Source organism: Coccinella septempunctata, chromosome 3 (assembly GCF_907165205.1).
Source record: "Coccinella septempunctata chromosome 3, icCocSept1.1, whole genome shotgun sequence".
NCBI classification, from domain to species: Eukaryota; Metazoa; Arthropoda; class Insecta; order Coleoptera; family Coccinellidae; genus Coccinella; species Coccinella septempunctata.
This window is the reverse complement of record NC_058191.1, coordinates 41,637,196-41,649,781: the sequence shown is the minus strand read 5'-3', so window position 1 is coordinate 41,649,781 and position 12,586 is coordinate 41,637,196. Positions and strand designations below refer to the sequence as shown.

The following is a 12,586-nucleotide window of genomic DNA, read 5'->3' as shown; positions in this document are numbered from 1 at the left end:
GTGTCCAAAAATCTGCTGGAAAAGTTCTGGCTTCAGTTTTTTGGGATTTCCATGGAGTAATCATGATTGATTTCTTGGATAAGGGTAGAACAATAACCGGAGATTACTATTCGACATTACTGTCGTTATCCAATTAAGAGGAGAATATGTTGAGCAATAGAATATTTTGACAACGAAATTTTGTTTTTTTCTATAGTAGGCTAAGAACTATTCAATATATCCTCGTATCCTGCTCCGACATCATTCATATTCTCACTATTTTTGCGTTGTATCGAGATAGATCGATAAGGGATAAGCGGATACCCATTTTTTGTACACGAAACCATCGAACGATCCCGTCAGAATGATAATGGCCGCAGATTATCCAGGCTAGCTGATTATGGAGGACCCCCAGTCAGCCTGGAATTTTACAAGGGTTCGATTTCTTGTCCGTCTGTTTTGCGAGCAAGATCCAAAGGTGGGACAGCGGCTAGCTCCCAAAGCCATGAATTATGCATGCCGTAGATGAGGAAAACGTGTAAGGACCCTCGGTCCCAACCTTTCGCTCCCTGCCCCGTGGCCAACTTACCCCTTGCCCATCAAGGGCTGTAACTCTCCGGGTCTTACAAACTAAAATCAATCTATATGCATAAAATGGAAGTTGGGTAGTTGCGATAAATTCGAGGGTTAACCGGGGAGGCTCAGATTTGAAGGCCGTCAGAGAATCTGCCAGAGGAATTGGTGTATAGGTCCATTATTCCTCCATTCGGGATAACAATTTATCTTCACCCACCTGAAGATGCTATTGTGATAGCGAAACACGTGTCGTGGTGTAAAAATTCATTTCTTGAAAATCGTATAATCTGTTTTAAGTTTAAAATTGGATTAATCTCGTACAAAGTTTTGTTGGAAAGTGTTTATTCACACACTAAATTACATAATATACTCAGATTATAAATATTCAACAGGCAATATCTAAAACGATGCTGTCATGTGGTTCCAGGACAAACCCTGATGGGTCCACCATATCCCTGAAAAAAATGAAGTTTCAATACAAATCGAAATGAGTTCACTCACAACTTCAACCAACCCTATTTGATACGATGAATTGACGTTGGTCAATGCTACTTTGGCTGTATCACATTTGATACCAGGTACGTAGGCTGTCTCGGGTGTTGTATGGTTATGCCAACCTAGTTTGAAAGCCAGTACGATATGCCTGTTATCCAGACTCCTCTTCAAGACCAGCAGGTCCTCGGATAGACTCCAAATTTTGGAATCCCCAATTCTTGCCGTATCTTCCTGACGTTTCCTCAAAACTTCCTTGTATATTTTGTAGTGGCTCAAACCGTCCACCTTCTTTTGAGCTGCCAAGTTTGTCTCGTGATACTTTTCGCTGACTGGGAGCCAAGTGTCGTGGCCTTCGTTGAAACCAGCATTAACCGTGTCGTCCCACTGGAAAGGAGTCCTCTCGAAGTCTCTGCTCACTTTGTAGAACGTCGATCTGTTCCTTGCAGCTGGATCTTTGCCTTGTTCGTAAGTCACCTCGCCATCTTCCTGACCAATTTCTTCTCCGTAGTATGTAACACCGATTCCTGGCAGCAGATTCAGTAACATATTGAAACCATCCACGTTTTCGACGCCAAATCTAGTGGTCACCCTCCTGTTATCGTGATTCCCCATCTGAAAAAATTAATAATAAGACAACAAGGAATTCTATGTTCGCCTAACTTACATCCCAATTCGATACATAGATGCTTGGAAGGTTGTCAATCCATGTGTAGACTAGATTCTCAATACTGTAGGCGTCACTGCTGTTCAGGTTAACTCCAACAAAGAAGAAATTGAAGGTGAAATGAGCTCCAAGCCTGCTCCCATCAGCTGTTCCATAATATCTCATTGTTTTGTCCAGAGGTGCATAAGCTTCTGACATGAGAATCCTTGAAAAATTTCAACAACAAGAATTAATGAGAAAAATTGAGGCATCAGTTTATTTAAGTCGGCAGCTGAAGAATGGTTACCTTGCATCTCCTCCATGTTCCCTCGTGTAGTTATCCACAACTTCCCTGAACTCGTAAAGTACGTCAAAGGTGTCATCAGTGTTCATTGTGTAGATGTGGTCTAGGTATTCATGATCTTCTGGCTGTGAATTTGGATCATAGCTCCTTGGTTCATCCCTCAGAAGCTTATCCTCAACAAAGTATGGCACAGCGTCTACCCTGAATCCATCTATGCCCATATCCATGTAAAAGATCAAGACTTGCTGTGGGTTAATAAACATAAATCAGATTCTCTATAGAAGTAACTGTCTCAATCTCAAATTGAGTGGACTTGAATATGGTTTTCCTACTAACCCAAAGCGCTTCTCGAACTTTAGGATTCCAGAAGTTCAAATCAGGTTGTGCTGCCAGGAATTGACGAAGGTACCATTGGTTCCTTTTTTCCGACCAAGTCCAAGCGGAATTCCTGAACACACTCCTCTGAAATTTAATAGGAAAATGATATATTTCCTCCAGCACAGTGGGTTGGATACACAAATTCCCAAAAAGCCACTCACCCAATTATTTGGAGGTTTGTCTGGCGTTCCATCCACCCAAACATAAAAGTCCTCATAACCCTCTGTCCTGTTCTCAGAAGCCTTGAACCACTCATGCTGATCGCTGGTGTGGTTTGGCACGAAATCGAGGATGATCCTCAGTCCAAGATCATGAGCCCTCTTGATCAACCTCTTCAGGTCGTCCATGGACCCATACATGGGATCTACGTCATAGTAATCACTGATATCATAGCCTGCGTCTATCTGTGGCGACTTCATGATTGGTGACAGCCAAACCCCAGTGATCCCAGCATCAGCGAAGTGCTCCATTTTATCCAAGATGCCTTGAAGATCCCCGTCGCCATCGTTATTGGAGTCTTTGAAGGATCTCGGGTAGATCTGGTAGAAGACTCCGTGTTTCCACCAGTCCTGGTCGCCTTGACGTACTGGAACTGATATAGCAGACCCTAACAGAATGGTGAAAATGTTCAGCCACAAGATGAACATAACTGAAGGATTTTACTGTAACGATCTATCAATAATAATGGTTTCTTCCAGTTTTGTTGCTATTTTATTGATCTGGCTGAGATAATCTTCTATCTGAATTTAGATAATATCAAGAGTGGTCTATTTTTTCAACGAATAGCATCACGATCGAAACTGTCGACGAATTCATGATCAATCAGTGAGCGTAAATCAAACTACATACCTATATATTTTGTTTTTGGAAAACAAACGAGCACCTCTCAGTTGATAAGATCAATTTTTTGGTCTATCGCATCAGGTTTTGGTGAACGAGTAGGTATATTATCATTCAAAGGGAATTTTCAGAGAATATATGCAAGGCATAATGAGTGATAAGATATTTGGAGTAACAAACCATTTTTGATAATAATTGCAGCTATCTGCAGATATCTTTGCCACCAATGAATAAAAATATAGTCTACAGTTTCATTTTTGAAATTAAACAATATTATCCTTTTCTGAGCTATAGGAAATATGACAAAATGAATGTTTGTATAGATTTTAAGTTATTGTCTGATGGTGGAGTCTACTCAAATTTGGAATGAATTAAGTGAATCAGAAACAGTTTTTGGTACTTGACATGCTCGTATAGGTCGAAAAAAATGTATATCCTCGCTTATCTTATCTAGATAATCGATACGATGCTACTCTCCTTGTCTCCTTACTTAATCGCTTCTTCCAGATTCTAACACAGTAGCAAATCTTTTGTGTTTCAGACGCTGGAAGAGGACATCCATAAGAAGCTGCAGGAACAATGCAAAATCAAAATCAAAATATCCTACACCAATAGTTTGGTAGTTTATAGTATAGTATAATATAGTATAGTATAGTATAGTATAGTATAGTATAGTATAGTATAGTATAGTATAGTATAGTATAGTATAGTATAGTATAGTATAGTATAGTATAGTATAGTATAGTATAGTATAGTATAGTATAGTATAGTATAGTATAGTATAGTATAGTATAGTATAGTATAGTATAGTATAACTTATGGTTCTCTTTGTATGGACTGAGATTTTTAGGGTTCTGTTTGTAGCAGAGTATAGCGTACCAAGAGCATAGCTTATCAGTGTTCTGTAAAGTGAAGTAAGAGAGGTATCTTTTATGTGTAGAGTGACTGAGAGTAACACAGACATATTTTATATCCTGTTCCACCACAACCTTGTTTAATATCCCACCAATGTTAGTTTTAGAGGAAGTATCTAAATTTTTTTAACCAACATATTCAGAATGTTTTGAAGATTTTTAGAAAATGAAGTATCTTTCGGGATTCAACAGTGGAAGTGGTTAGAGATATGAAGTCGAAGGAAAGAATAAATCGATCTACTCTGGTGAAAATTTCGTTCATAAGATAGTCTGTAGTGGTTTATTGGGAATAGGAATCGTTGTACCTACTCACTATAGCTTCAAGAGATGCCATTAGGGCAGAATTCAGACGGTCCGAGCCACATGTTTCACGGAAAACAATCCGAGCGCCCTAACCCATCCCCAAAATGAACGCTTATAATCCATAATGACGGTCGTTAAAAAGACAAAGTGACGAAGTTCCGGAATTATTTATATAAATGTTGGGTAGCAGGTGGAAAAGTGCCCTAAGAAAGATGGGGGGGTGTGACACCCGTCTTTGCGGGGGTCGGCTGCTCGTAGCAGGACCTAGGGGACCCCCCAGGGAGTCGTTCGGCCTTCCTGACAGCCCCATTCGCAAACACGCACCTACCCTTTCCGCGCCTCGAGAAGAAGCGACACGTTTACGTAGCGCTAGGTGCCCATCAATATATTTTCATCGGAAAATGTCCGCTTATGGCGTTCGCCGGTCTGGTCAAGAAGGGGACTGAAAATGAGTTCGGAAAATTCATTTTCCGATGGAATTCACAGAATAGTCCTATACAGGGTGTGAGTGGATAACATCGAGCTTGATTTCGATCAACCCTGCTTGGGTATTTAAAATTGTTGCTATTCTTTCATTTCGATAAACATTCATCGTTTCTACTGAAAATTTGTTTTTAGGATCAAGCTGATGGTACCATCCAATGCTAGACACTATAAGGAATAAGCAAACTTTGAAGGAATGGAAATATTATATATTCATTCAAACAGAATATTCACAACACTACAGTTGCAGTAAAAATTATTATTTTATACCTAGAACAAGTTAGTTAAATGAATATTTATCCATTTAACCACATGAATGAACGTTTATAACTCACGTGTTGTATACAACATTTTATTCCAATTTGATTATGATTCAAATGATAAAATTTTACACAGAATTATGTAATTTATGAAATGACATGAAATCCACTTCGATTGATTGTTGCTAGGGCAACATTAAAACAGCATTATTCAATCCATAGCAACAAGAGAAAGATGACGATTAGTCATGTTCATGTTATTTTATTTCATTTGTGAGTTAAAAGAAATTATTTATAGCTTGTTGCTATGGGTTAAATAACGTCGTCAAAATTGAATAAAAATTATATTTTGTGGGTAATACAATTATTTTCAATGAGTTATCAAGTATTTCGCGTATTTTATTGAAGAGTGGCACTGAATGAAATTGTCAATAGCAAGGATAAGATGTGCTAGAAAATCCTTGAAAATTTTCATGATACAAAGCTTTATTATTACTATTATGAAAAAAAGCGAAGTATATAAATTTTTTGAAAGCCCATATTCAGAAAAAAAAGCTCATATTTTTCAAAATGTAATGTAGCTGCAATTGTAATTTTTGAAGGAAATCCTATCATCATCTTAACTCACTGCAGGATATAATATACAGGGTGTTCCTAAATTGAACGTACGAACGAAAAGAGAGATTACTTAAGTGAGTTTAAGAAAACAAAGTCCCATAAACATGGGGCCGCAAACGTTTCGTTTTCGAGATTCAGAGTGTTGAAGTTTGAATTTTTTTCAAGTTTTTTTCTCATAGTATCTACACTTCACAAGATATTCAACTGAAATTTGGCATAGATATTACATTTTAGAGTTCTCACCACGTGACATGGCAATTTCGATAGAAGATCTAAAGGGTGATATTTTTTCTGGAACACTGCCACCTGTGTTCTTCTGCAGAACTTTTTTTTGGTGAGCAACTGTTAATTTGAAAAAAATGTAAAAAGAAGCTTTGTTCTTATACTAAACTCTTCGGTCTCTTGTAGTTTTGTCGTATATACCAACGATTTCGAGAAAAAAAATTTTGAAGAACAGGTGGCAGTGTTCCAGAAAAAATATCACCCTGTAGATCTTCTATCGAAATTGCCATGTCACGTGGTGAGAACTCTAAAATGTAATATCTATGCCAAGTTTCAGTTGAATATCTTGTGAAGTGTAGATACTATGAGAAAAAAACTTGAAAAAAATTCAAACTTCAACACTCTGTATCTCGAAAACGAAACGTTTGCGACCCCATGTTTATGGGACCTTTTTTTCTTAAACTCACTTAAGGAATCTCCCCTTTTCGTATGTACGTTCAATTTATAGGAACCCCCTGTATAGGTAACTTACGAAGAAAAGCTTGACTTTTGCAGATAAAAATTTGTCAGAGGCGGTTCATGGTCATTTGAAGCGAGGGGGCTAAAATTTCGATGAGTTTCGTTTCCTGTATCTATGAATATATCTTATATAGCTTCACTTTAGCACTTTGCTGTATGAATAAATCATATTCATGTGACAAAAATCGAATGGGTTCAGGAATATTCCTTCCAGTCGGGTTATAAAGAAACCTTCAAGGCTTGGGATATGCGGTATGCTGTTCCCCCTGTACTTTTAATCAAAATACTGCGTTCCTAGGGGTCCGCCATTCGCATTCCAGGCAGATGTGGACGAGGCTGGACTGTTTGGAAAAGGGGAAGACCACATGTCCTGCGGGACTCGTCCTGGGAAAATTACATTCTTCCAGATCCTTCTACCTGCTTCGCAGTCCGTGGAGGAGTTTAAAAGGAAACGACGTATACCTAGACAAGTAGATACGGATCGAAACCGATGAATACACAAATCCATCTTAAATTCGAAAGAAGAAAACAAAATGCTGATAATTTTCATATTTCTGGTTGAAATCCGAACGGAGCTTTCATTCAAAAATTGCAATTTTTTAAAAATATGCCATTTCAACGATGAAAATCTGAACGAAGGGAGATATGCCTATGAAATTGCTTGAAATAGATTCGTCGTATTCGAAAACCTATATTTCCATACCAAACTTTGGGATCTCCGACGCAGATTTCGAAAAAAAAAACGTTTTGTGTTTTTCCATTTTTCATTTTCGAGTTCACTTTGAAAGGCTGTCCACAGAGCAATTTTGCTTTGGCACATCAACTCATTGATTTTTTGGAATCTTCAAGACCACTTGTATAAATTTCTCTCACTGGAGGAATCATCTAACACTGTACTTCTCAGAGAGAGGAGCAAATATGTGATTTTAGAGGGAGCTAACCCCTTGCTCATTTTTGACCCAAAAATTTGAGATTTTCGAATTCGAGTTTTTGATCTAGTATTGAAGCCTGACTAGTGCTGATTACGAAACCGGAAATCCCAATTGGATCAGACAAGTATAACAGGAGTTATCGCAGATTATTGAAATTTGCAATTTTTGAAAAATTCCATTTCGAAGATGAAAGTCGCTTATCTTAAAGAAAAACCATCACAGACAGGAAAGTGATGCACATTCCGAAGAAGCAACTCTTTTACTAATATATCTGAGAACTACAGCGATCTCAAAGCAACCGTTCGATCTTGACGAATTTTTAACTGACCCCATCTTTTCGAGGATTTTTCTAGAGTCCCCTTTAGAGTAGCCTATTTTCCAGAAAAATCATCGCAGATAGGAAAGTGATGCACATTCCGAAGAAGCAATTCTTCTAGTGATAAATCCGAGATCTACAGGGATCTCGAAGCAACCGTTCGATTTTGAGGACAAATAAAAAAATAAGACATCAGAAAAACAAATTTATTTTCAGAAAATCAATACCTGCTCAACATAATTACACTTGTAGATTGGTAAACTTATCTGCCACATGTGGTAAACAGTCCCTCATAAAAATACCGAAATAAAAATCCTAAAACAGCCATCAAGTTCAAATGCAATAATTTAAATCCACATTTCCTATAAATCATACACATAATTTTCCCTAACTGCTATCATATGATTGATATTGAAAGACAACCTTCCTATACAAATTAATTTCAAAATTTCGAAAACCTCAATTTCCTATTTCCTTCATTTCAATTTACTAAGCCGAGAATTTTCAAATATTACTCAAAAATTGATTATATACTGAACTTCAACATGAATATCAAGATAATTTATCACTAATAGTCAACTAAAGACCGTAACGGCTTGGAATTTGTATCATTATCACTATTGTTTTCATATCTATCTCTTCTAGAAGAATCTCTATTTCTCCAGTCTCTTCTATCTCTATCGTCTCTACGATTTCTGACGTCCCTTTTGTCTCTATCACTTCTATCATTCCTTCTATCTCTATCTTTGTCGTCCCATCTACCCCTATCGTCCCTTCTATCTCTATTATATCGTCTATCCCTATCGTCTCTTCTATCTCTATCCGTTCGTCTATCTCTATCATATCTATCTCTTTCTTCCAGGTAAACAGTTCTCTTTTCCTCGTATTTAACTGGCGATTTCCGCCTGGAATACGCGCTGTCTTTCGAATCCTCTGTTCTGGTAGAACGTTTCTTATGTTCCTGTTCTTCGTTTCTCAACTGAGGACTCGGACTCCGACTCTTAGTTTCTTCTGCGTCTTTTTTGGGGCTCCTGCTGCGAACCGTACTCGAATGGGTGGACAAAGAGCTGTCGCTGTCGTAAGCGTGTCTCTTTTCTCTTTGCCTAAAATCAAATCATAACCTTCCTCAAAATTCTGTCGATACTGTAAAACCCAACAACAATACAAAACATATGAATCGGCATTACCAGATTTGTTGTCTTAAAACAACGGAATTTCAAAAACCAAAACGGAGGACACAATCTGATCCTGTAATATACTAAGATCATACTACCTTTTTCTCAGCTTTATACCCATTTCTCTCAGTTCATCCTCCCTCGTTTGCTGTTCCTGTTTTTCCCTTTCAGCTTTCGTCATTTCAGCTATCTTATCAGCCTTAACTGAAAGCAGAAATTCGATTTTCGATGTGCCAATGATGGAATTTTAAAAATTTAAAAAGAAACCAAGTACGAAAGCCCGACAAAAAATCCCCTTCAAAATATGCCAGTTAATTCCATGATGCAATCTTTATCTATTGTTCCCTCGAAAAAATATGATAAAGTCCGTTAGAATCGAAAAAAACGTTATAAGATGCAAAAACGACATAATTTTAAATTCTGACTGCCCAGTCGAATGTTACGCCCATGTCTGTGCCGCTCTGGAGCTAACTTCACGTCATTTCGAAAGCATCATCGATGTTCTGGTATAACATGAAGTTAGCCGATTTCCGTTAATTCTATGGTCCCTCCTGATCATAGACAAATAGTTTATCTATGCTCCTGATGACTTGGTAATTTCTTTTGAATAATTCTGCTCATTAGATTATGATTAACTTACACTGCTTATTGAGAAGTGCTTGTCGTTTTCGTCTAAGACGTTCCTGGAATGAAAGAGCCAAGGAAGACATCGAGGTACCTGTGGATTTCTGAAAACATTGTTAGAGTGATAAAAATTGCTTTGCCATGAATAGTGTTGAAATGAAACTTCAAGCAGTATAAATATACATCGTTTCTATTATGATTCTTACTGACTTTGAATGAAGAGCCTGTATTACCATATCCCGGCTTATTATTGGAGTTTATCCTGAAAAATAACGAATGAGGAAAAATCTGTAGGGACTTCTTTCCCTGTAGTTGAAAAAAGACCCGAGAGAATGATGCGTGTGAAGTTGGACCAACACAAATTTTGTGCTGATATGTGCCGCTGAAATGTTTTCAGGTTCTCAAGATATTTTGCAGAATGTATCAACTCAGAACTTTTCGATAATTTTGATTTCAACGGCTGAAAAAGATTCTGTTGTCAAATTTTTTTCTGCTAGCAAATGAGTGGAAAAATGTATACTACAATTGTGCTGGCTCGTACCGTAAGTAAATATTTCCAAGAAAATTCATAGGATTTCCCGGGAAATCTAAAATTGAAGAGGAAGTTAGCCCAGTGCTTTCGTATTTTCTTGATGGAAAGATATACAAAAAATTGGTTTCTACATGTTCGAAAATTTGAACGACACAAAAATGAAAATTTTAAACCCATCCTTCACTGAGTTTGAGCGAAATAAATCAACTTTACAACCACCGGTCGTTTTTCAACCACTTGGAATTCGACCTTTTCTCTTTATCGACACATACATTTCCTTCTCGTCTTTTTCGTTTACGTCAGAATCGCTCAATTCGGAGGAGCTCAGATCGCTCTTTCTCCTGCCGTAATATCTAGGAATTTGTTTGGGGGGAGACTCCTTCTTTACCGAAGGACTCTTGGATTTGGACCGGGGTTTCTTCGGTTCTCTGTCGCTGGAACTCGAGGTGGAACTGCTGGAGGACCTGCTACGTTTTTTCGGACTTTCCGAACTGGAACTCGAGGAACTCCTGGATTTCATCCCCCTGTACACCCTCTTTCTGGACGAGGACCGTCTGCTCGTGGAGGACGACCTGCTTTTCGATTTGGACCGAGACCTAGAACGTTTTCTGTACCTGAAATGACATAGTTCAATAAGATTCCTTGCATTTTTAAAACCTGCGGATCATACCTATCTCTTGATTTTGAACGTCTTTGTCTAGAAGTACTTCTAGAACTTCTGCTAGGAGATCTCTTTCTCTTGAAAGAATCACTAGATTTGGCCATATAAATAGACCTCTCACAGCTACTATTGTCACCTTTTCTAGATTTTCCCATCTTGACTTTGTCGGCGTAAGTCGGCTTAGAAGCAGGTTCCTCATCATCTTGAATGAATTATTGTAACATTGTGTCATGAAAATATCGAGGAAAAACTGAATACTATCTCAGAATTCCTTAAAGAAATACAAAAATCTATTGCTCAAGAGTAAACTCACCTCCAAAGGATGTTATATAGGTTATTTTCCCTGCATTATCTGGAGTAGGCGATTTCGATGGCGATTTACTCTGTCTGAAAGCTGCATAATCAGGTGACTTTCTAGCAGCGTAACTGGGTGGACTTATAACACGATTTGCTAAACGCTTCTCTCTGTGGGCTCTAAATAGAAATAAAAATAAAATGCATACAACTCATCGAACACATAGTTTCGGGATTATAATATTTTTCATGCAGTTCTCTATACCTTCTCTCCCTTCGTGATTTTCTCCCTGCATATAAAGCTTTTTCATGCTCTTCCTCTTTGGCTAACCTATAACTCTCTGCCTCATCCAAATCTTTGATGAGAAAGGAATAAAAATCATTAGAACTCATCCCATAATTTCTTCCATGACGATTCATCTCGTGCGCTTCAGAAGGATCCATTTTAGAAACATTAATAGAAAGATCCACATCTAAATCACTGTCAGAATGTTCAGATTCTGCTTCATTTGTTTCAGTTACGGGTTGTGGTTGACTTGTACCTAAAAAGCATTAATAGAAATCAAATTGCTACATAACTAAATAGTGATGATTTACCAGTGCCATCCTCATAGTTGAAACCAATAGCTACACCAGCGGCCCTCTCTTTTCTTTTCTCCTTATTATCAGTATAACCAAATTGCTCTTCAATATGTAACTGCTTCAAAAATTTTTCTTCAGATAAGCCTAGGAAAGAGTTTTGAGCAATTATTCTATATCTTTCGTAATTTAACTGTCTCTCCTCTTGGGAGAGCTCCTCTTCTTCATCTTTCTTAACTACAGGTATGAAATCCAAGTGGGCCCTCACATCGAAACGATCAATCAAGTTATCTGGATCACCCTGCCATGGCATCCTTGAAATAATTTAATTATTTTTCAATCAGTTATGAAAGTATTATATTTACATAGCAGTTGAACTGTCTGCAGCTGCTGCTACGGAGGGATCCAAGTGTATCTTGCATTGTCTCCCGTGTACTTGCAGAAATTGAGTGGGATCTGCTTTCTAAAACATCAAGTAGAGTATAAAATACGTTTACGTTACTTTACATACTGGAACTTACTATTCTTTCATAAAAATCTCGCCTTCTTTCAGCCCTTCTGCGATAATCCACTAGCATTCCCCTGATTCTACGCTCTTGGCGTCTAGCTTCATGCCACATACTATCAGACATTCGTTCCGATTTTTCATAAAACCTTTTCACGTTCAAAAATCAATTCAATGGTTTTCAGTTGAGCCAAATCAGAATATTTCCTTTCGGCTTTCATACAACAAAAATCGAAACGTCAACAACTGAGGTGAATGACAGAGATCGACATTTGAACTACCCTACACAGAATTCAAAGATTCTTCCTTGCAGAGTTTTAGATCTTTATGATACGGCCAAAACAAAGGAAATTTCATCCTAGAATTGCGGCTACAGAATGAGTGAAGTGATTGTAATTTTCATGATAAGAGAGTGTTCAAATCATTTTTCCAAT

At 37.8% G+C, this 12,586-nt stretch overlaps 2 protein-coding genes across 2 annotated transcripts; both read right to left on the bottom strand.

Annotated features, from left to right (window-relative positions):
* Window positions 1–880: 880 nt before the first annotated feature.
* LOC123309962 (maltase 1-like) lies at window positions 881–3,140 on the bottom strand. Its single transcript, XM_044893276.1, has 6 exons — window positions 2,537–3,140; window positions 2,334–2,459; window positions 2,001–2,242; window positions 1,715–1,919; window positions 1,070–1,662; window positions 881–1,010 (listed from the first exon to the last, which is right to left on the bottom strand). Exons 1-6 carry the CDS (start codon window positions 3,020–3,022, stop codon window positions 941–943), a joined length of 1,722 nt encoding a protein of 573 aa, XP_044749211.1. The 5' UTR covers window positions 3,023–3,140; the 3' UTR covers window positions 881–940.
* Window positions 3,141–7,974: 4,834 nt separating this feature from the next.
* On the bottom strand, window positions 7,975–12,406 carry LOC123309707 (CLK4-associating serine/arginine rich protein). Its single transcript, XM_044892932.1, has 11 exons — window positions 12,169–12,406; window positions 12,013–12,110; window positions 11,666–11,961; window positions 11,334–11,610; window positions 11,088–11,248; window positions 10,784–10,976; window positions 10,386–10,727; window positions 9,792–9,843; window positions 9,598–9,685; window positions 9,056–9,161; window positions 7,975–8,885 (listed from the first exon to the last, which is right to left on the bottom strand). Exons 1-11 carry the CDS (start codon window positions 12,277–12,279, stop codon window positions 8,351–8,353), a joined length of 2,259 nt encoding a protein of 752 aa, XP_044748867.1. The 5' UTR covers window positions 12,280–12,406; the 3' UTR covers window positions 7,975–8,350.
* Between the last annotated feature and the right edge of the window lie 180 nt (window positions 12,407–12,586).